The 21,896-nt window shown below is 65.7% G+C and overlaps 1 protein-coding gene, 9 non-coding genes and 2 pseudogenes across 10 annotated transcripts in view; 11 read left to right on the top strand and 1 right to left on the bottom strand.

Annotated features, from left to right (window-relative positions):
- The first annotated feature begins 717 nt into the window (after window positions 1–717).
- On the top strand, window positions 718–836 carry LOC123461266. Its single transcript, XR_006637553.1, has one exon. It is a non-coding gene; the product is annotated as a 5S ribosomal RNA (ribosomal RNA).
- A 1,897-nt stretch (window positions 837–2,733) lies between these two features.
- LOC123460968 lies at window positions 2,734–2,852 on the top strand. The gene has a single exon (XR_006637313.1). It is a non-coding gene; the product is annotated as a 5S ribosomal RNA (ribosomal RNA).
- A 1,872-nt stretch (window positions 2,853–4,724) lies between these two features.
- LOC123461255 lies at window positions 4,725–4,843 on the top strand. Its single transcript, XR_006637544.1, has one exon. It is a non-coding gene; the product is annotated as a 5S ribosomal RNA (ribosomal RNA).
- A 1,911-nt stretch (window positions 4,844–6,754) lies between these two features.
- Window positions 6,755–6,876, top strand: LOC123460982 (annotated as a pseudogene).
- Window positions 6,877–8,472: 1,596 nt separating this feature from the next.
- LOC123460592 (basic proline-rich protein-like) overlaps window positions 8,473–21,896 on the bottom strand; it is a 47,146-nt gene continuing 33,722 nt past the window's right edge. The window contains exons 10-13 of the mRNA XM_045148657.1: window positions 21,531–21,674; window positions 20,771–20,969; window positions 18,743–18,908; window positions 8,473–8,750 (exon numbers count right to left, since the gene is read on the bottom strand). Coding sequence (XP_045004592.1) covers window positions 8,473–8,750; window positions 18,743–18,908; window positions 20,771–20,969; window positions 21,531–21,674 — 787 coding nt within the window. The remainder of the gene's footprint in view (window positions 8,751–18,742; window positions 18,909–20,770; window positions 20,970–21,530; window positions 21,675–21,896) is intronic.
- LOC123460974 lies at window positions 8,781–8,900 on the top strand. Its single transcript, XR_006637319.1, has one exon. It is a non-coding gene; the product is annotated as a 5S ribosomal RNA (ribosomal RNA).
- Window positions 10,819–10,938, top strand: LOC123460971. Its single transcript, XR_006637316.1, has one exon. It is a non-coding gene; the product is annotated as a 5S ribosomal RNA (ribosomal RNA).
- LOC123460972 lies at window positions 12,866–12,985 on the top strand. The gene has a single exon (XR_006637317.1). It is a non-coding gene; the product is annotated as a 5S ribosomal RNA (ribosomal RNA).
- On the top strand, window positions 14,895–15,013 carry LOC123461243. The gene has a single exon (XR_006637534.1). It is a non-coding gene; the product is annotated as a 5S ribosomal RNA (ribosomal RNA).
- On the top strand, window positions 16,918–17,038 carry LOC123460981. The gene has a single exon (XR_006637326.1). It is a non-coding gene; the product is annotated as a 5S ribosomal RNA (ribosomal RNA).
- Window positions 18,936–19,056, top strand: LOC123460985 (annotated as a pseudogene).
- Window positions 21,000–21,118, top strand: LOC123461232. The gene has a single exon (XR_006637526.1). It is a non-coding gene; the product is annotated as a 5S ribosomal RNA (ribosomal RNA).

The raw sequence follows: 21,896 nt of genomic DNA, 5'->3' as shown, positions 1-21,896 counted from the left end.
CTTGCTGCAGGAGATGTGTGGCTGGCGCCCTGGCGGGCTTTGGGAATCTCACAGGCCGGCCGCCCCCTTGCCAGAGCTGAGCTCATTCCCTCTCTCTCTGTCTGGCTGTTTTCTGGCCGCTGCCCTGGCAAGAAGGGACGCCCAGCCTCCGCTCTGCCACCCTTTGCCTTTCCCTGCCTGCCTGCCTGCCTGCCTGCCCCATCAGCGATGAACCTCCCCCCGGAGACCGTTAGTCACCCAGGATCAAGCCTTTCCCTTTCCTGCCATCTGCTGCTTCGGGCCGGGTGTTGGGTCCCGGCACCGAGCAGGAGAGAGAGCGGAGAGTGAGACAGACAGACAGAAGGGCAGGGCGAGTGAGCGGCAGGCCGACCGACCGAGAGGCAGAGAGAGAGAGAGAAAGGGAGAAAGAGACCAGAAAGCTACTACGTCAGGGGCCAATCACAGTCAAGACACGGGTTTTGTGGGCGGGGCTTGAGGCTGGGGAGAGACTGGAGGCCAGGGCTCTGGGCGGGTGGCCGGTGGCGGGGCCTGTGGCCATCGGGGATCCCTGGGGTCGGTGTGAGGGTGATGTCGGGGCGTCTGGGCGTCTCCCGTGACTCCTGGGAGCGGGCTGGCGGGCGGCAGGCGAGGCAGGGGCCGGCCGAGGCGCGCTGCATGCGCCCCGCCTGGCGTCAGGGGCCGTGCAGGCTCTTGAGGCGCCAGAGTGCGGGTGTGAGCGTCTACGGCCATACCACCCTGAACGCGCCCGATCTCGTCTGATCTCGGAAGCTAAGCAGGGTCGGGCCTGGTTAGTACTTGGATGGGAGACCGCCTGGGAATACCGGGTGCTGTAGGCTTTTTGCCTACTTCCGCAGGCTTTTTGCCTACTGCATGCACGCGCACCCAGCACCCACCCTCCCTCCTCGCCCAAGGGACAAGGACCAAGATGCAAGGGGGCCAAGGCCTCCAGGCCGCCCCTCGCTCGGTGGGTAGGTCCGCCGGCCGGGGCGGTGCTCGCTCGGTGGACGGGTGGGTGGCTGCGTGCGTCCGTGGGCCGTGTCCCTTGCTCCGCGGTCCTCCGAGCCAGCCGCTGAAGGTGTCCGCCCTTTGCTGTCCGGCTCCGGGCTCGGCTCACACGGCTCCCTGGCCTCCTCCTCCTCCTCCTCCTCCTCCTCCTCCTCCTCCTCCTCCTCCTCCTCCTCCTCCTCCTCTTCGTCTACCTCTTCAGTGCTTCAGCCGGCACAAACTCTCAGAAGGGGGCCAACAGCTCTCTGGAAATGCACTCAACCTCGCACATTGCAGGTCCATAACCCTCTTATCCCCCGACCACAGTGCACGTCGGGGCCTTGCCCAACACACTCGAGGCCTTGGCCAGACTCGGAGGAGCCCCAGGCCTCCCGTTCACAGGACAGGTGCCCCTCCAATGGCACTGGGGAGAAAACAGGCACACCCGCGGGAGCAGACCCAGTCCGGTCCGCCCCCTCTAGGACCCGGAGACCTAGGCCGGGTGACAAACCCGTGGCGCTACCAGACTTCACTGAGAGAGAACGAGGGGAGAGACAGGGAGGGTAGGACGGAGGGAAGTGAGAGGGAGAGCCACAGAGGAGAGAGAGGGCGAAAGGGGGGGGGAGAACGAGAGGGAGAGGGAGAGGGAGAGGGAGGTGGGGCGGGGACACGGACGGACGGACGGACAGGCAGACAGACAGGACAGACAGACTGTGTCGGTAAGAGAGGGCCGGGGAGCCTGGGAATAAGCCAGGCAGTACCCTGAACAACAGCTGGGAGACATTTGTGGAGATGCTTGCCACAGCAGCTGGCATCCTGGGATCCACGGGCCCCAAAGCAAGGCCCTGGCCACTTCCAAGAGCAGCCCAGGCAGCCCGGTATGGCGCCAGGCCAGGAACCGAGCGCTGCCTGGGGCATGTCCTTCCACGCTAGACGCCCCGCGTGGGACTTTGAATGACATGTGCCCCGTGGACTGACTGGTGTGTCCTGAAGGCCTGGTCCCCAGCTGGCGGCAACTGGGGAGGCGGAGCCTTGCTGCAGGAGATGTGTGGCTGGCGCCCTGGCGGGCTTTGGGAATCTCACAGGCCGGCCGCCCCCTTGCCAGAGCTGAGCTCATTCCCTCTCTCTCTGTCTGGCTGTTTTCTGGCCGCTGCCCTGGCAAGAAGGGACGCCCAGCCTCCGCTCTGCCACCCTTTGCCTTTCCCTGCCTGCCTGCCTGCCTGCCTGCCCCATCAGCGATGAACCTCCCCCCGGAGACCGTTAGTCACCCAGGATCAAGCCTTTCCCTTTCCTGCCATCTGCTGCTTCGGTGCCGGGTGTTGGGTCCCGGCACCGAGCAGGAGAGAGAGCGAGAGTGAGACAGACAGACAGAAGGGCAGGGCGAGGTGAGCGGCAGGCCGACCGACCGAGAGGCAGAGAGAGAGAGAGAAAGGGAGAAAGAGACCAGAAAGCTACTACGTCAGGGGCCAATCACAGTCAAGACACGGGTTTTGTGGGCGGGGCTTGAGGCTGGGGAGAGACTGGAGGCCAGGGCTCTGGGCGGGTGGCCGGTGGCGGGGCCTGTGGCCATCGGGGATCCCTGGGGTCGGTGTGAGGGTGATGTCGGGGCGTCTGGGCGTCTCCCGTGACTCCTGGGAGCGGGCTGGCGGGCGGCAGGCGAGGCAGGGGCCGGCCGAGGCGCGCTGCATGCGCCCCGCCTGGCGTCAGGGGCCGTGCAGGCTCTTGAGGCGCCAGAGTGCGGGTGTGAGCGTCTACGGCCATACCACGCTGAACGCGCCCGATCTCGTCTGATCTCGGAAGCTAAGCAGGGTCGGGCCTGGTTAGTACTTGGATGGGAGACCGCCTGGGAATACCGGGTGCTGTAGGCTTTTTGCCTACTTCCGCAGGCTTTTTGCCTACTGCATGCACGCGCACCCAGCACCCACCCTCCCTCCTCGCCCAAGGGACAAGGACCAAGATGCAAGGGGGCCAAGGCCTCCAGGCCGCCCCTCGCTCGGTGGGTAGGTCCGCCGGCCGGGGCGGTGCTCGCTCGGTGGACGGGTGGGTGGCTGCGTGCGTCCGTGGGCCGTGTCCCTTGCTCCGCGGTCCTCCGAGCCAGCCGCTGAAGGTGTCCGCCCTTTGCTGTCCGGCTCCGGGCTCGGCTCACACGGCTCCCTGGCCTCCTCCTCCTCCTCCTCCTCCTCCTCCTCCTCCTCTTCGTCTACCTCTTCAGTGCTTCAGCCGGCACAAACTCTCAGAAGGGGGCCAACAGCTCTCTGGAAATGCACTCAACCTCGCACATTGCAGGTCCATAACCCTCTTATCCCCCGACCACAGTGCACGTCGGGGCCTTGCCCAACACACTCGAGGCCTTGGCCAGACTCGGAGGAGCCCCAGGCCTCCCGTTCACAGGACAGGTGCCCCTCCAATGGCACTGGGGAGAAAACAGGCACACCGCGGGAGCAGACCCAGTCCGGTCCGCCCCTCTAGGACCCGGAGACCTAGGCCGGGTGACAAACCCGTGGCGCTACCAGACTTCACTGAGAGAGAACGAGGGGAGAGACAGGGAGGGTAGGACGGAGGGAAGTGAGAGGGAGAGCCACAGAGAGAGAGAGGGCGAAAGGGGGGGGGGGAGAACGAGTGGGAGAGGGAGAGGGAGAGGGAGGGTGGGGCGGGGACACGGACGGACGGACGGACAGGCAGACAGACAGGACAGACAGACTGTGTCGGTAAGAGAGGGCCGGGGAGCCTGGAATAAGCCAGGCAGTACCCTGAACAACAGCTGGGAGACATTTGTGGAGATGCTTGCCACAGCAGCTGGCATCCTGGGATCCACGGGCCCCAAAGCAAGGCCCTGGCCACTTCCAAGAGCAGCCCAGGCAGCCCGTATGGCGCCAGGCCAGGAACCGAGCGCTGCCTGGGGCATGTCCTTCCACGCTAGACGCCCCGCGTGGGACTTTGAATGACATGTGCCCCGTGGACTGACTGGTGTGTCCTGAAGGCCTGGTCCCCAGCTGGCGGCAACTGGGGAGGCGGAGCCTTGCTGCAGGAGATGTGTGGCTGGCGCCCTGGCGGGCTTTGGGAATCTCACAGGCCGGCCGCCCCCTTGCCAGAGCTGAGCTCATTCCCTCCTCTCTCTGTCTGGCTGTTTTCTGGCCGCTGGCCCTGGCAAGAAGGGACGCCCAGCCTCCGCTCTGCCACCCTTTGCCTTTCCCTGCCTGCCTTGCCTGCCTGCCTGCCCCATCAGCGATGAACCTCCCCCCGGAGACCGTTAGTCACCCAGGATCAAGCCTTTCCCTTTCCTGCCATCTGCTGCTTCGGGCCGGGTGTTGGGTCCCGGCACCGAGCAGGAGAGAGAGCGAGAGTGAGACAGACAGACAGAAGGGCAGGGCGAGTGAGCGCAGGCCGACCGACCGAGAGGCAGAGAGAGAGAGAGAAAGGGAGAAAGAGACCAGAAAGCTACTACGTCAGGGGCCAATCACAGTCAAGACACGGGTTTTGTGGGCGGGGCTTGAGGCTGGGGGAGAGACTGGAGGGCCAGGGCTCTGGGCGGGTGGCCGGTGGCGGGGCCTGTGGCCATCGGGGATCCCTGGGGTCGGTGTGAGGGTGATGTCGGGGCGTCTGGGCGTCTCCCGTGACTCCTGGGAGCGGGCTGGCGGGCGGCAGGCGAGGCAGGGGGCCGGCCGAGGCGCGCTGCATGCGCCCCGCCTGGCGTCAGGGGCCGTGCAGGGCTCTTGAGGCGCCAGAGTGCGGGTGTGAGCGTCTACGGCCATACCACCCTGAACGCGCCCGATCTCGTCTGATCTCGGAAGCTAAGCAGGGTCGGGCCTGGTTAGTACTTGGATGGGAGACCGCCTGGGAATACCGGGTGCTGTAGGCTTTTTGCCTACTTCCGCAGGCTTTTTGCCTACTGCATGCACGCGCACCCAGCACCCACCCTCCCTCCGGCCCCAAGGGGACAAGGACCAAGATGCAAGGGGGGCCAAGGCCTCCAGGCCGCCCCTCGCTCGGTGGGTAGGTCCGCCGGCCGGGGGCGGTGCTCGCTCGGTGGACGGGTGGGTGGCTGCGTGCGTCCGTGGGCCGTGTCCCTTGCTCCGCGGTCCTCCCGAGCCAGCCGCTGAAGGTGTCCGCCCTTTGCTGTCCGGCTCCGGGCTCGGCTCACACGGCTCCCTGGCCTCCTCCTCCCCTCCTCCTCTCCTCCTCCTCCTCCTCCTCCTCCTCCTCCTCCTCCTCCTCTTCGTCTACCTCTTCAGTGCTTCAGCCGGCACAAACTCTCAGAAGGGGGCCAACAGCTCTCTGGAAATGCACTCAACCTCGCACATTGCAGGTCCATAACCCTCTTATCCCCCGACCACAGTGCACGTCGGGGCCTTGCCCAACACACTCGAGGCCTTGGCCAGACTCGGAGGAGCCCCAGGCCTCCCGTTCACAGGACAGGTGCCCCTCCAATGGCACTGGGGGAGAAAACAGGCACACCGCGGGGAGCAGACCCAGTCCGGTCCGCCCCTCTAGGACCCGGAGACCTAGGCCGGGTGACAAACCCGTGGCGCTACCAGACTTCACTGAGAGAGAACGAGGGAGAGACTGGGGAGGGTAGGACGGAGGGAAGTGAGAGGGAGAGCCACAGAGAGAGAGAGGGCGAAAGGGGGGGGGGAGAACGAGAGGGAGAGGGAGAGGGAGAGGGAAGGGTGGGGGCGGGGACACCGGACGGGCGGACCGGACTGGCAGACAGACAGACAGACAGACTGTGTCGGTAAGAGAGGGCCGGGGAGCCTGGGAATAAGCCAGGCAGTACCCTGAACAACAGCTGGGAGACATTTGTGGAGATGCTTGCCACAGCAGCTGGCATCCTGGGATCCACGGGCCCCAAAGCAAGGCCCTGGCCACTTCCAAGAGCAGCCCAGGCAGCCCGGTATGGCGCCAGGCCAGGAACCGAGCGCTGCCTGGGGCATGTCCTTCCACGCTAGACGCCCCGCGTGGGACTTTGAATGACATGTGCCCCCGTGGACTGACTGGTGTGTCCTGAAGGCCTGGTCCCCAGCTGGCGGCAACTGGGGAGGCGGAGCCTTGCTGCAGGAGATGTGTGGCTGGCGCCCTGGCGGGCTTTGGGAATCTCACAGGCCGGCCGCCCCCCCTTGCCAGAGCTGAGCTCATTCCCTCTCTCTCTGTCTGGCTGTTTTCTGGCCGCTGCCCTGGCAAGAAGGGACGCCCAGCCTCCGCTCTGCCACCCTTTGCCTTTCCCTGCCTGCCTGCCTGCCTGCCTGCCCCATCAGCGATGAACCTCCCCCCCGGAGACCGTTAGTCACCCAGGATCAAGCCTTTCCCTTTCCTGCCATCTGCTGCTTCGGGCCGGGTGTTGGGTCCCGGCACCGAGCAGGAGAGAGAGCGAGAGTGAGACAGACAGACAGAAGGGCAGGGCGAGTGAGCGGCAGGCCCGAGCCGACCGAGAGGCAGAGAGAGAGAGAGAAAGGGAGAAAGAGACCAGAAAGCTACTACGTCAGGGGCCAATCACAGTCAAGACACGGGTTTTGTGGGCGGGGCTTGAGGCTGGGGGAGAGACTGGAGGCCAGGGCTCTGGGCGGGTGGCCGGTGGCGGGGCCTGTGGCCACGGGGATCCCTGGGGGTCGGTGTGAGGGTGATGTCGGGGCGTCTTGGGCGTCTCCCGTGACTCCTGGGAGCGGGCTGGCGGGCGGCAGGCGAGGCAGGGGCCGGCCGAGGCGCGCTGCATGCGCCCCGCCTGGCGTCAGGGGCCCGTGCAGGCTCTTGAGGCGCCAGAGTTGCGGGTGTGAGCGTCTACGGCCATACCACCCTGAACGCGCCCTGATCTTGTCTGATCTCGGAAGCTAAGCAGGGGTCGGGCCTGGTTAGTACTTGGATGGGAGACCGCCTGGGAATACCCGGGTGCTGTAGGCTTTTTGCCTACTTCCGCAGGCTTTTTGCCTACTGCATGCACGCGCACCCAGCACCCACCCTCCCTCCTCGCCCAAGGGACAAGGACCAAGATGCAAGGGGGCCAAGGCCTCCAGGCCGCCCCTCGCTCGGTGGGTAGGTCCGCCGGCCGGGGCGGTGCTCGCTCGGTGGACGGGTGGGTGGCTGCGTGCGTCCGTGGGCCGTGGTCCCTTGCTCCGCGGTCCTCCGAGCCAGCCGCTGAAGGTGTCCCGCCCTTTGCTGTCCGGCTCCGGGCTCGGCTCACACGGCTCCCTGGCCTCCTCCCTCCCTCCTCCTCCTCCTCCTCCTCCTCTTCGTCTACCTCTTCAGTGCTTCAGCCGGCACAAACTCTCAGAAGGGGGCCAACAGCTCTCTGGAAATGCACTCAACCTCGCACATTGCAGGTCCATAACCCTCTTATCCCCCGACCACAGTGCACGTCGGGGGCCTTGCCCAACACACTCGAGGCTTGGCCAGACTCGGAGGAGCCCCAGGCCTCCCGTTCACAGGACAGGTGCCCCTCCAATGGCACTGGGGAGAAAACAGGCACACCGCGGGAGCAGACCCAGTCCGGTCCGCCCCTCTAGGACCCGGAGGACCTAGGCCGGGTGACAACCCGTGGGCGCTACCAGACTTCACTGAGAGAGAACGAGGGGAGAGACAGGGAGGGTAGGACGGGAGGGAAGTGAGAGGGAGAGCCACAGAGAGAGAGAGGGCGAAAGGGGGGGGGGGAGAACGAGAGGGAGGAGGGAGAGGGAGAAGGGAGGGTGGGGCGGGGACACGGACGGACGGGACGGACAGGCAGACAGACAGACAGACAGACTGTTGTCGGTAAGAGAGGGCCGGGGAGCCTGGGAATAAGCCAGGCAGTACCCTGAACAACAGCTGGGAGACATTTGTGGAGATGCTTGCCACAGCAGCTGGCATCCTGGGATCCACGGGCCCCAAAGCAAGGCCCTGGCCACTTCCAAGAGCAGCCCAGGCAGCCCGGTATGGCGCCAGGCCAGGAACCGAGCGCTGCCTGGGGCATTCCTTCCACGCTAGACGCCCCGCGTGGGACTTTGTAATGACATGTGCCCCGTGGACTGTACTGGTGTGTCCTGAAGGCCTGGTCCCCAGCTGGCGGCAACTGGGGAGGGCGGAGCCTGCTGCAGGGAGATGTGTGGGCTGGGCGCCCTGGCGGGCTTTGGGAATCTCACAGGCCGGGCCGCCCCCCTTGCCCAGAGCTGAGCTCATTCCTCTTCCTCTCTCTGTCTGGCTGTTTTTCTGGCCGCTGCCCTGGCAAGAAGGGACGCCCAGCCTCCGCTCTGCCACCCTTTGCCTTTCCCTGCCTGCCTGCCTGCCTGCCTGCCTCCATCACGATGAACCTCCCCCCCGGAGACCGTTAGTCACCCAGGATCAAGCCTTTCCCTTTCCTGCCATCTGCTGCTTCGGGTGCCGGGTGTTGGGTTCCCGGCACCGAGCAGGAGAGAGAGCGAGAGTGAGACAGACAGACAGAAGGGCAGGGCGAGTGAGGCGGCAGGCCGACCGACCGAGAGGCAGAGAGAGAGAGAGAAAGGGAGAAAGAGACCAGAAAGCTAACTACGTCAGGGGGCCAATCACAGTCAAGACACGGGTTTTTGTGGGCGGGGCTTGAGGCTGGGAGAGACTGGAGGCCAGGGGCTCTGGGCGGGTGGCCGGTGGGGCGGGGCCTGTGGCCATCGGGGATTCCCTGGGGTCGGTGTGAGGGGTGATGTCGGGGGCGTCTGGGCGTCTCCCGTGACTCCTGGGGAGCGGGCTGGCGGTCGGCAGGGCGAGGGCAGGGGCCGGCCGAGGCGCGCTGCCATGCGCCCCGCCTGGCGTCAGGGGCCGTGCAGGCTCTTGAGGGCGCCAGAGTGGCGGGTGTGAGCGTCTACGGCCATACCACCCTGAACGCGCCCGATCTCGTCTGATCTCGGAAGCTAAGCATGGTCGGGCCTGGTTAGTACTTGGATGGGAGACCGCCTGGGAATACCGGGGTGCTGTAGGCTTTTTGCCTACTTTCCGCAGGCTTTTGCCTACTGCATGCACGCGCACCCCAGCACCGCCACGCCTCCCTCCTCGCCCAAGGGGACAAGGGACCAAGATGCACAGAGGGGGCCAAGGGCCTCCAGGCCGCCCCTCGCTCGGTGGGTAGGTCCGCCGCCGGGGCGGTGCTCGCTCGGTGGACGGGTGGGGTGGCTGCGTGCGTCCGTGGGGCCGTGTCCCTTGCTCCGCGGTCCTCCGAGCCAGCCGCTGAAGGTGTCCGCCCTTTGCTGTCCGGCTCCGGGCTCGGCTCACACGGCTTCCCTGGCCTCCTCCTCCTCCTCCTCTCCTCCTCCTCCTCTCCTCCTCCTCCTCCTCCTCTCCTCCTCCTCCTCTTCGTCTACCTCTTCAGTGCTTCAGCCGCACAAACTCTCAGAAGGGGGCCAACAGCTCTCTGGAAATGCACTCAACCTCGCACATTGCAGGTCCATAACCCTCTTATCCCCCCGACCACAGTGCACGTCGGGGGCCTTGCCCAACACACTCGAGGCCTTGGCCAGACTCGGAGGAGCCCCAGGCCTCCCGTTCACAGGACAGGTGCCCCTCCAATGGCACTGGGGAGGAAAACAGGCACACCGCGGAGCAGACCCCAGTCCGTCCGCCCCTCTAGGACCCGGAGACCTAGGGCCGGGTGACAAACCCGTGGCGCTACCGAGACTTCACTGAGAGAGAACGAGGGGAGAGACAGGGGAGGGGTAGACGGAGGGAAGTGAGAGGGAGAGCCACAGAGAGAGAGAGGGCGAAAGGGGGGGGGAGAACGAGAGGGAGAGGGAGAGGGAGAGGGAGGGTTGGGGCGGGGACAACGGACGGACGGACGGACAGGCAGACAGACAGACAGACAGACTGTGTCGGTAAGAAGGGGCCGGGGAGCCTGGGAATAAGCCAGGCAGTACCCTGAACAACAGCTGGGAGACATTTGTGGAGAATGCTTGCCACAGCAGCTGTGCATCCTGAGGATCCACGGGCCCCAAAGCAAGGCCCTGGCCACTTCCAAGAGCAGCCCAGGCAGCCCGGTATGGCGCCAGGCCAGGAACCGAGCGCTGCCTGGGCATGTCCTTCCACGCTAGACGCCCCGCGTGGACTTTGAATGACATGTGCCCCGTGGACTGACTGGTGTGTCCTGAAGGCCTGGTCCCCAGCTGGCGGCAACTGGGGGAGGCGGAGCCTTGCTGCAGGAGATGTGTGGCTGGCGCCCTGGCGGGCTTTGGGAATCTCACAGGCCGGCCGCCCCCTTGCCAGAGCTGAGCTCATTCCCTCTCTCTCTGTCTGGCTGTTTTCTGGCCGCTGCCCTGGCAAGAAGGGGACGCCCAGCCTCCGCTCTGCCACCCTTTGCCTTTCCCTGCCTGCCTGCCTGCCTGCCTGCCCCATCAGCGATGAACCTCCCCCCCGAGACCGTTAGTCACCCAGGATCAAGCCTTTCCCTTTCCTGCCATCTGCTGCTTCGGGCCGGGTGTTGGGTCCCGGCACCGAGCAGGAGAGAGAGCGAGAGTGAGACAGACAGACAGAAGGGCAGGGCGAGTGAGCGGCAGGCCGACCGACCGAGAGGCAGAGAGAGAGAGAGAAAGGGAGAAAGAGACCAGAAAGCTACTACGTCAGGGGCCAATCACAGTCAAGACACGGGTTTTGTGGGCGGGGCTTGAGGCTGGGGAGAGACTGGAGGCCAGGGCTCTGGGCGGGTGGCCGGTGGCGGGGCCTGTGGCCATCGGGGATCCCTGGGGTCGGTGTGAGGGTGATGTCGGGGCGTCTGGGCGTCTCCCGTGACTCCTGGGAGCGGGCTTGGCGGGCGGCAGGCGAGGCAGGGGCCGGCCGAGGCGCGCTGCATGCGCCCCGCCTGGCGTCAGGGGCCGTGCAGGCCTCTTGAGGCGCCAGAGTGCGGGTGTGAGCGTCTACCGGCCATACCACCCTGAACGCGCCCGATCTCGTCTGATCTCGGAAGCTAAGCAGGGTCGGGCCTGGTTAGTACTTGGATGGGAGACCGCCTGGGAATACCGGGTGCTGTAGGCTTTTTGCCTACTTCCGCAGGCTTTTTGCCTACTGCATGCACGCGCACATCAGCACCGCCACCCTCCCTCCTCGCCCAAGGGGACAAGGACCAAGATGCAAGGGGGCCAAGGCCTCCAGGCCGCCCCTCGCTCGGTGGGTAGGTCCGCCGGCCGGGGCGGTGCTCGCTCGGTGGACGGGTGGGTGGCTGCGTGCGTCCGTGGGCCGTGTCCCTTGCTCCGCGGTCCTCCGAGCCAGCCGCTGAAGGTGTCCGCCCTTTGCTGTCCGGCTCCGGGCTCGGCTCACAACGGCTCCCTGGCCTCCTCCTCCTCCTCCTCCTCCTCCTCCTCCTCCTCCTCCTCCTCCTCCTCCTCCTCCTCCTCTTCGTCTACCTCTTCAGTGCTTCAGGCCGGCACAAACTCTCAGAAGGGGGCCCAACAGCTCTCTGGAAATGCACTCAACCTCGCACATTGCAGGTCCATAACCCTCTTATTCCCCCGACCACAGTGCACGTCGGGGCCTTGCCCAACACACTCGAGGGCCTTGGCCAGACTCGGAGGAGCCCCAGGCCTCCCGTTCACAGGACAGGTGCCCCTCCAATGGCACTGGGGAGAAAACAGCACAACCGCGGGAGCAGACCCAGTCCGGTCCGCCCCTCTAGGACCCGGAGACCTAGGCCGGGTGACAAACCCGTGCGCTACCAGACTTCACTGAGAGAGAACGAGGGGAGAGGACAGGGAGGGTAGGACGGAGGGAAGTGAGAGGGAGAGCCACAGAGAGAGAGAGGGGCGAAAGGGGGGGGGAGAACGAGAGGGAGAGGGAGAGGGGAGAGGGAGGGGTGGGGCGGGGACACGGACGGGACGGACGGACAGGCAGACAGACAGACAGACAGACTGTGTCGGTAAGAGAGGGCCGGGGAGCCTGGGAATAAGCCAGGCAGTACCCTGAACAACAGCTGGGAGGAGACATTTGTGGAGATGCTTGCCACAGCAGCTGGCATCCTGGGATCCACGGGGGCCCCAAAGCAAGGCCCTGGCCACTTCCAAGAGCAGCCCAGGCAGCCCGGTAGGGCGCCAGGCCAGGGAACCGAGCGCTGCCTGGGGCATGTCCTTCCACGCTAGAAGCGCCACGCGTGGGACTTTGAATGACATGTGCCCCGTGGACTGACTGGTGTGTCCTGAAGGCCTGGTCCCCCAGCTGGCGGCAACTGGGGGAGGGCGGAGCCTTGCTGCAGGAGATGTTGTGGCTGGCGCCCTGGCGGGGCTTTGGGGAATCTCACAGGCCGGCCGCCCCCCTTGCCAGAGCTGAGCTCATTCCCTCTCTCTCTGTCTGGTCTGTTTTCCTGGCCGCTGCCCTGGCAAGAAGGGACGCCCAGCCTCCGCTCTGCCACCCTTTGCCTTTCCCTGCCTGCCTGCCTGCCTGCCCTGCCCCATCAGCGATGAACCTCCCCCCGGAGACCGTTAGTCACCCAGGATCAAGCCTTTCCCTTTCCTGCCATCTGCTGCTTCGGGCCGGGTGTGGGGTCCCGGCACCGAGCAGGAGAGAGAGCGAGAGTGAGACAGACAGACAGAAGGGCAGGGGCGAGTGAGCGGCAGGCCGACCGAACCGAGAGGCAGAGAGAGAGAGAGAAAGGGAGAAAGAGACCAGAAAGCTACTACGTCAGGGGCCAATCACAGTCAAGACACGGGTTTTGTGGGCGGGGCTTGAGGCTGGGGAGAGACTGGAGGCCAGGGCTCTGGGCGGGGTGGCCGGTGGCGGGGCCTGTGGCCATCGGGGATCCCTGGGGTCGGTGTGAGGGTGATGTCGGGGCGTCTGGGCGTCTCCCGTGACTCCTGGGAGCGGGCTGGCGGGCGGCAGGCGAGGCAGGGGCCGGCCCGAGGCGCGCTGCATGCGCCCCGCCTGGCGTCAGGGGCCGTGCAGGCTCTTGAGGCGCCAGAGTGCGGGTGTGAGCGTCTACGGCCATACCACCCTGAACGCGCCCGATCTCGTCTGATCTCGGAAGCTAAGCAGGGTCGGGCCTGGTTAGTACTTGGATGGGGAGACCGCCTGGGAATACCGGGTGCTGTAGGCTTTTTGCCTACTTCCGCAGGCTTTTTGCCTACTGCATGCACGCGCACCCAGCACCCACCCTCCCTCCTCGCCCAAGGGACAAGGACCAAGATGCAAGGGGGCCAAGGCCTCCAGGCCGCCCCTCGCTCGGTGGTAGGTCCGCCGGCCGGGGCGGTGCTCGCTCGTGGACGGGTGGGTGGCTGCGTGCGTCCGTGGGCCGTGTCCCTTGCTCCGCGGTCCTCCGAGCCAGCCGCTGAAGGTGTCCGCCCTTTGCTGTCCGGCTCCGGGCTCGGCTCACACGGCTCCCTGGCCTCCTCCTCCTCCTCCTCCTCCTCCTCCTCCTCCTCCTCCTCCTCCTCCTCCTCCTCCTCCTCTTCGTCTTACCTCTTCAGTGCTTCAGCTCGGCACAAACTCTCAGAAGGGGGCCAACAGCTCTCTGGAAATGCACTCAACCTCGCACATTGCAGGTCCATAACCCTCTTATCCCCCGACCACGAGTGCACGTCGGGGCCTTGCCCAACACACTCGAGGCCTTGGCCAGACTCGGAGGAGCCCCAGGCCTCCCCGTTCACAGGACAAGGTGCCCCTCCAATGGCACTGGGGAGAAAGACAGTGCACACCGCGGGAGCAGGACCCAGTCCGGTCCGCCCCTCTATGGACCCGGAGACCTAGGGCCGGGTGACAAACCCGTGGCGCTACCGAGACTTCACTGAGAGAGAACGAGGGGAGAGACCAGGGAGGGTAGGACGGAGGTGAAGTGAGAGGGAGAGCCACAGAGAGAGAGAGGGCGAAAGGGGGGGGGGAGAACGAGAGGGGAGAGGGATAGGAGAGGGAGGGTGGGGCGGGGACACGGACGGACGGACGGACAGGCAGACAGACAGACAGACAGACTGTGTCGGTAAGAGAGGGCCGGGGAGCCTGGGAATAAGCCAGGCAGTACCCTGAACAACAGCTGGGAGACATTTGTGTGAGATGCTTGCCCACAGCAGCTGGCATCCAGTGATCCACGGGCCCCAAAGCAAGCCCTGGCCACTTCCAAGAGCAGCCCAGGCAGCCCGGTATGGCGCCAGGCCAGGAACCGAGCGCTGCCTGGGGCATGTCCTTCCACGCTAGACGCCCCGCGTGGGACTTTGAATGACATGTGCCCCGTGGACTGACTGGTGTGTCCTGAAGGCCTGGTCCCCAGCTGGGCGGCAACTGGGGAGGCGGAGCCTTGCTGCAGGAGATGTGTGGCTGGCGCCCTGGCGGGCTTGGGAATCTCACAGCCGGCCGCCCCCTTGCCAGAGCTGAGCTCATTCCCTCTCTCTCTGTCTGGCTGTTTTCTGGCCGCTGCCCTGGCAAGAAGGGACGCCCAGCCTCCGCTCTGCCACCCTTTGCCTTTCCCTGCCTGCCTGCCTGCCTGCCTGCCCCATCACGATGAACCTCCCCCCGGAGACCGTTAGTCACCCAGGATCAAGCCTTTCCCTTTCCTGCCATCTGCTGCTTCGGGCCGGGTGTTGGGGTCCCGGCACCGAGCAGGAGAGAGAGCGAGAGTGAGACAGACAGACAGAAGGGCAGGGCGAGTGAGCGGCAGGCCGACCGACCGAGAGGCAGAGAGAGAGGAGAGAAAGGGAGAAAGAGACCAGAAAGCTACTACGTCAGGGGCCAATCACAGTCAAGACACGGGTTTTTGTGGGCGGGGCTTGAGGCTGGGGAGAGACTGGAGGCCAGGGGCTCTGGGCGGGGTGGCCGGTGGCGGGGCCTGTGGCCATCGGGGATACCTGGGGGTCGGTGTGAGGGTGATGTCGGGGCGTCTGGGCGTCCTCCGTGACTCCTGGGAGCGGGCTGGCGGGCGGCAGGCGAGGCAGGGGCCGGCCGAGGCGCGCTGCATGCGCCCCGCCTGGCGTCAGGGGCCGTGCAGGCTCTTGAGGCGCCAGAGTGCGGGTGTGAGCGTCTACGGCCATACCACCCTGAACGCGCCCGATCTCGTCTGATCTCGGAAGCTAAGCAGGGTCGGGCCTGGTTAGTACTTGGATGGGAGACCGCCTGGGAATACCGGGTGCTGTAGGCTTTTTTGCCTACTTCCGCAGGGCTTTTTGCCTACTGCATGCACGCGCACCCAGCACCCACCCTCCCTCCTCTCGCCCAAGGGGACAAGGAACCAAGATGCAAGGGGGGCCAAGGCCTCCAGGCCGCCCCTCGCTCGGTGGGTAGGTCCGCCGGCCGGGGCGGTGCTCGCTCGGTGGACGGGTGGGTGGCCTGCGTGCGTCCGTGGGGCCGTGTCCCTTGCTCCGCGGTCCTCCGAGCCAGCCGCTGAAGGTGTCCGCCCTTTGCTGTCCGGCTCCGGGCTCGGCTCACACGGCTCCCTGTGCCTCCTCCTCCTCCTCCTCCTCCTCCTCCTCCTCCTCCTCCTCCTCCTCCTCCTCCTCCTCTTCGTCTACCTCTTCAGTGCTTCAGCCGGCACAAACTCTCAGAAGGGGGCCAACAGCTCTCTGGAAATGCACTCAACCTCGCACATTGCAGGTCATAACCCTCTTATCCCCCGACCACAGTGCACGTCGGGGCCTTGCCCAACACACTCGAGGCCTTGGCCAGACTCGGAGGAGCCCCAGGCCTCCCGTTCACAGGACAGGTGCCCCTCCAATGGCACTGGGGAGAAAACAGGCACACCGCGGAGCAGACCCAGTCCGGTCCGCCCCTCTAGGACCCGGAGACCTAGGCCGGGTGACAAACCCGTGGCGCTACCAGACTTCACTGAGAGAGAACGGAGTGGAGAGACAGGGAGGGGTAGGACGGAGGGAAGTGAGAGGGAGAGCCACAGAGAGAGAGAGGGCGAAAGGGGGGGGGAGAACGAGAGGGAGAGGGAGAGGGAGAGGGAGGGTGGGGCGGGGACACGGACGGACGGACGGACAGGCAGACAGACAGACAGACAGACTGTGTCGGTAAGAGAGGGCCGGGGGAGCCTGGGAATAAGCCAGGCAGTACCCTGAACAACAGCTGGGAGACATTTGTGGAGATGCTTGCCACAGCAGCTGGCATCCTGGGATCCACGGAGCCCCAAAGCAAGGCCCTGGCCACTTCCAAGAGCAGCCCAGGCAGCCCGGTATGGCGCCAGGCCAGGAACCGAGCGCTGCCTGGGGCATGTCCTCCACGCTAGACGCCCCGCGTGGGACTTTGAATGACATGTGCCCCGTGGACTGACTGGTGTGTCCTGAAGGCCTGGTCCCCAGCTGGCGGCAACTGGGGAGGCGGAGCCTTGCTGCAGGAGATGTGGTGGCTGGCGCCCTGGCGGGCTTTGGGAATCTCACAGGCCGGCCGCCCCCTTGCCAGAGCTGAGCTCATTCCCTCTCTCTCTGTCTGGCTGTTTTCTGGCCGCTGCCCTGGCAAGAAGGGACGCCCAGCCTCCGCTCTGCCACCCTTTGCCTTTCCCTGCCTGCCTGCCTGCCTGCCTGCCCCATCAGCGATGAACCTCCCCCGAGAACCGTTAGTCACCCAGGATCAAGCCTTTCCCTTTCCTGCCATCTGCTGCTTCGGGCCGGGGTGTTGGGTTCCCGGCACCGAGCAGGAGAGAGAGCGAGAGTGGAGACAGACAGACAGAAGGGCAGGGCGAGTGAGCGGCAGGCCGACCGACCGAGAGGCAGAGAGAGAGAGAGAAAGGGAGAAAGAGACCAGAAAGCTACTACGTCAGGGGCCAATCACAGTCAAGACACGGGTTTTGTGGGCGGGGCTTGAGGCTGGGGAGAGACTGGAGGCCAGGGCTCTGGGCGGGGTGGCCGGTGGCGGGGCCTGTGGCCATCGGGGATCCCTGGGGTCGGTGTGAGGGTGATGTCGGGGCGTCTGGGCGTCTCCCGTGACTCCTGGGAGCGGGCTGGCGGGCGGCAGGCGAGGCAGGGGCCGGCCGAGGCGCGCTGCATGCGCCCCGCCTGGCGTCAGGGGCCGTGCAGGCTCTTGAGGCGCCAGAGTGCGGGTGTGAGCGTCTACGGCCATACCACCCATGAACGCGCCCGATCTCGTCTGATCTCGGAAGCTAAGCAGGGTCGGGCCTGGTTAGTACTTGGATGGGGAGACCGCCTGGGAATACCGGGTGCTGTAGGCTTTTTGCCTACTTCCGCAGGCTTTTTGCCTACTGCATGCACGCGCACCCAGCACCCACCCTCCCTCCCTCGCCCAAGGGACAAGGACCAAGATGCAAGGGGGCCAAGGCCTCCAGGCCGCCCCTCGCTCGGTGGGTAGGTCCGCCGGCCGGGGGCGGTGCTCGCTTCGGTGGACGGGTGGGTGGCTGCGTGCGTCCCGCGGGCCGTGTCCCTTGCTCCGCGGTCCTCCGAGCCAGCCGCTGAAGGTGTCCGCCCTTTGCTGTCCGGCTCCGGGCTCGGCTCACACGGCTCCCTGGCCTCCTCCTCCTCCTCCTCCTCCTCCTCCTCCTCCTCTTCGTCTACCTCTTCAGTGCTTCAGCCGGCACAAACTCTCAGAAGGGGGCCAACAGCTCTCTGGAAATGCACTCAACCTCGCACATTGCAGGTCCATAACCCTCTTATCCCCCGACCACAGTGCACGTCGGGGCCTTGCCCAACACACTCGAGGCCTTGGCCAGACTCGGAGGAGCCCCAGGCCTCGCCGTTCACAGGACAGGTGCCCCTCCAATGGCACTGGGGAGAAAACAGGCACACCGCGGGAGCAGACCCAGTCCGGTCCGCCCCTCTAGGACCCGAGACCTAGGCCGGGTGACAAACCCGTGGCGCTACCGAGACTTCACTGAGAGAGAACGAGGGGAGAGACAGGGATGGTAGGACGGAGGGAAGTGAGAGGGAGAGCCACAGAGAGAGAGAGGGCGAAAGGGGGGGGGAGAACGAGAGGGAGAGGGAGAGGGAGAGGGAGGGTGGGGCGGGGACAACGGACGGACGGACGGACAGGCAGACAGACAGACAGACAGACTGTGTCGGTAAGAGAGGGCCGGGGAGCCTGGGAATAAGCCAGGCAGTACCCTGAACAACAGCTGGGGAGACATTTGTGGAGATGCTTGCCACAGCAGCTGGCATCCTGGATCCACGGGCCCCAAAGCAAGGCCCTGGCCACTTCCAAGAGCAGCCCAGGCAGCCCGGTATGGCGCCAGGCCAGGAACCGAGCGCTGCCTGGGGCATGTCCTTCCACGCTAGACGCCCCGCGTGGGGACTTTGAATGACATGTGCCCCCGTGGACTGACTGGTGTGTCCTGAAGGCCTGGTCCCCAGCTGGCGGCAACTGGGGAGGCGGAGCCTTGCTGCAGGAGATGTGAGGCTGGGCGCCCCTGGCCGGGCTTTGGGAATCTCACAGCCGGCCGCCCCTTGCCAGAGCTGAGCTCATTCCCTCTCTCTCTGTCTGGCTGTTTTCTGGGCCGCTGCCCTGGCAAGAAGGGACGCCCAGCCTCCGCTCTGCCACCCTTTGCCTTTCCCTGCCTGCCTGCCTGCCTGCCTGCCCCATCAGCGATGAACCTCCCCCCGGAGACCGTTAGTCACCCAGGATCAAGCCTTTCCCTTTCCTGCCATCTGCTGCTTTCGGGCCGGGGTGGTTGGGTCCCGGCACTCGATCAGGGGAGAGAGAGCGAGAGTGAGAACAGACAGGAACAGAAGGGCAGGGCGAGTGAGCGGCAGGCCCGACCGACCGAGAGTGCAGTAGAGAGAGAGAGAAAGGGAGAAAGAGTACCAGAAAGCTACTACGTCAGGGGCCAATCACAGTCAAGACTAACGGGTTTTGTGGGCGGGGCTTGAGGGCTGGGGAGAGACTGGAGGCCAGGGCTCTGGGCGGGGTGGCCGGTGGCGGGGGCCTGTGGCCATCGGTGGATCCCTGGGGGTCGGTGTGAGGGTGATGTCGGGGCGTCTGGGCGTCTCCCGTGACTCCTGGGAGCGGGCTGGCGGGCGGCAGGCGAGGCAGGGGCCGGCCGAGGCGCGCTGCATGCGCCCCCGCCTGGCGTCAGGGGCCGTGCAGGGGCTCTTGAGGCGCCAGAGTGCGGGTGTGACGTCTACGCCATACCACCCTGAACGCGCCCGATCGCGTCTGATCTCGGAAGCTAAGCAGGGTCGGGGGCCATGGTTAGTACTTGGATGGGAGACCGCCTGGGAATACCGGGTGCTGTAGGCTTTTTGCCTACTTCCGCAGGCTTTTTTGCCTACTGCATGCACGCGCACCCAGCACCCACCCTCCCTCCTCGCCCAAGGGGACAAGGACCAAGATGCAAGGGGGCCAAGGCCTCCAGGCCGCCCCTCGCTCGGTGGGTAGTGTCCGCCGGCCGGGGCGGTGGCCTCGGTCGGTGGACGGGTGTGGTGCTGCGTGCGTCCGTGGGCCGTGTCCTTCTCCGCGGGTCCTCCGAGCCAGCCGCTGAAGGTGTCTCGCCCTTTGCTTCCGGCTCCGGGGCTCGCTCACATACGGCTTCCCTGGCCTCCTCCTCCTCCTCCTCCTCCTCCTCTCCTCCACCTCCTCCTCCTCCTCCTCTTCGGTCTTACCTCTTCAGTGCTTTCAGCCGGCACAAACTCTCAGAAGGGGGGGCCAACAGCTCTCTGGGAAATGCACTCAACCTCGCACATTGCAGGTCCATAACCCTCTTATCGCCCCGACCACAGTGCACGTCGGGGCCCTTTGCCCAACACACTCGTAGCCTTGCCATGACTCGGAGGAGCCCCAGGCCTCTCCGTTCACAGGACAGGTGCCCCTACCAATGGCATCTTGGGAGGAAAACAGGCGACAGCCGCGGGAGCAGACCCAGTCCGGTCCGCCCCTCTAGGACCCGGAAGACCTAGGCCGGGTGACAAACCCGGTGCGCCTACCGAGACTTCACTGAGAGAGAACGAGGGGAAGAGACAGGGGAGGGTAGGACGGAGGGAAGTGAGAGGGAGAGCCACAGAGAGAGAGAGGGCGAAAGGGTGGGGGAGAACGATGAGGGAGAGGGAGAGGGAGAGGGAGGGTGGGTGCGGGGACAACGGACGGACGGACGGACAGGCAGACAGACAGACAGACAGACTGTGTCGGGTAAGAGAGGGCCTGGTGGAGCCTGGGAATAAGCCAGGGCAGTACCCTGAACAACAGCTGGGAGACATTTGTGGAGATGCCTTGCCACAGCAGCTGGCATCCTGGGATCCACGGGCCCCAAAGCAAGGGCCCTGGCCCACTTCCAAGAGCACCCAGCAGCCCGGTATGGCGCCAGGCCAGGAACCGAGCGCTGCCTGGGGCATGTCCGTTCAACGGCTAGAAGACGCCCCGCGTGGGACTTTTGAATGACATGTGCCCCGTGGACTGACTGGTGTGTCCTGAAGGCCTGGTCCCCCAGCTGCGGCAACTGGGGAGGGCGGAGCCTTGCTGCAGGAGATGTTGTGGCTGGCGCCCTGGCGGGCTTTGGGAATCCTCACAGGCCGCCGCCCCCTTGCCAGAGCTGAGCTCATTCCTCTCTCTCTGTCTGGCTGTTTTCTGGCCGCTGCCCTGGCAAGAAGGGACGCCCAGCCTCCGCTCTGCCACCCTTTTGCCTTTCCCTGCCTGCCTGCCTGCCTGCCTGCCCCATCAGCGATGAACCTCCCCCCGGAGACCGTTAGTCACCCAGATCAAGCCTTTCCCTTTCCTGCCATCTGCTGCTTCGTGTGCCGGGTGTTGGGTCCCGGCACCGAGCAGGAGAGAGAGCGAGAGTGAGACAGACAGACAGAAGGGCAGGGCGAGTGAGCGGCATGGCCGACCGACCGAGAGGCAGAGAGAGAGAGAGAAAGGGAGAAAGTAGACCAGAAAGCTACTACGTCAGGGGCCAATCACAGTCAAGACACGGGTTTTGTGGGCGGGGCTTGAGGCTGGGGAGAGACTGGGAGGCCAGGGCTCTGGGGGCGGGTGGCCGGTGGCGGGGGCCTGTAGCCATCGGGGATCCCTGGGGTCGGTGTGAGGGGTGATGTCGGGGGCGTCTGGGCGTCTCCCGTGACTCCTGGGAGCGGGCTGGCGGGGGCGGCAGGCGAGGCAGGGGCCGGCCGAGGGCGCGCTGCATGCGCCCCGCCTTGGCGTCAGGGGGCCGTGCAGGGCTCCTTGAGGCGCCATGATGTGCGGGTGTGAGCGTCTACGGCCATACCACCCTGAACGCGCCCGATCTCGTCTGATCTCGGAAGCTAAGCAGGGTCGGGCCTGGTTAGTACTTGGATGGGAGACCGCCTGGGAATACCGGGTGCTGTAGGCTTTTTGCCTACTTCCGCAGGCTTTTTGCCTACTGCATGCACGCGCGACCCAGCACGCCACCCTCCCTCCTCGCCCAAGGGACAAGGGACCAAGATGCAAGGGGGCCAAGGCCTCCAGGCCGCCCCTCGCTCGGTTGGGGTAGGTCCGCCGGCCGGGGCGGTGCTCGCATCGGAGTGGACGTGGTGGGTGGGCTGCGTGCGTCCGTTAGGGTCCGTGTCCCTTGCTCCGCGGTCCTCCGAGCCAGCCGCTGAAGGTGTCCGCCCTTTGCTGTCCGGCTCCGGGCTCGGCTCACACGGCTCCCTGGCCATCCTCCTCCTCCTCCTCCTCCTCCTCTTCCGTCCTACCTCTTCAGTGCTTCAGCCGGCACAAACTCTCAGAAGGGGGCCAACAGCTCTCTGGAAATGCACTCCAACCTCGCACATTGCAGGTCCATAACCCCTCTTATCCCCCCGACCACAGTGCACGTCGGGGCCTTGCCCAACACACTCGAGGCCTTGCCAGACTCGGAGGAGCCCAGGCCTCCCCGTTCACAGGACAGGGGTGCCCCTCCAATGGCACTGTGGAGAAAACAGGTCACAGCCGCGGGAGCAGACCCAGTCCGGTCCGCCCCTCTAGGACCCGGAGACCTAGGCCGGGTGACAAACCCCGTGGCGCTACCAGACTTCACTGAGAGAGAACGAGGGGAGAGACAGGGAGGGTAGGACGGGAGTGAAGTGAGAGGGAGAGCCACAGAGAGAGAGAGGGCGAAAGGGGGGGGGGAGAACGAGAGGGAGGAGGGA

This window comes from Jaculus jaculus, chromosome 5 (assembly GCF_020740685.1).
Source record: "Jaculus jaculus isolate mJacJac1 chromosome 5, mJacJac1.mat.Y.cur, whole genome shotgun sequence".
Lineage (NCBI taxonomy): Eukaryota > Metazoa > Chordata > Mammalia > Rodentia > Dipodidae > Jaculus > Jaculus jaculus.
This window is presented reverse-complemented; position numbering and strand designations above follow the sequence as displayed.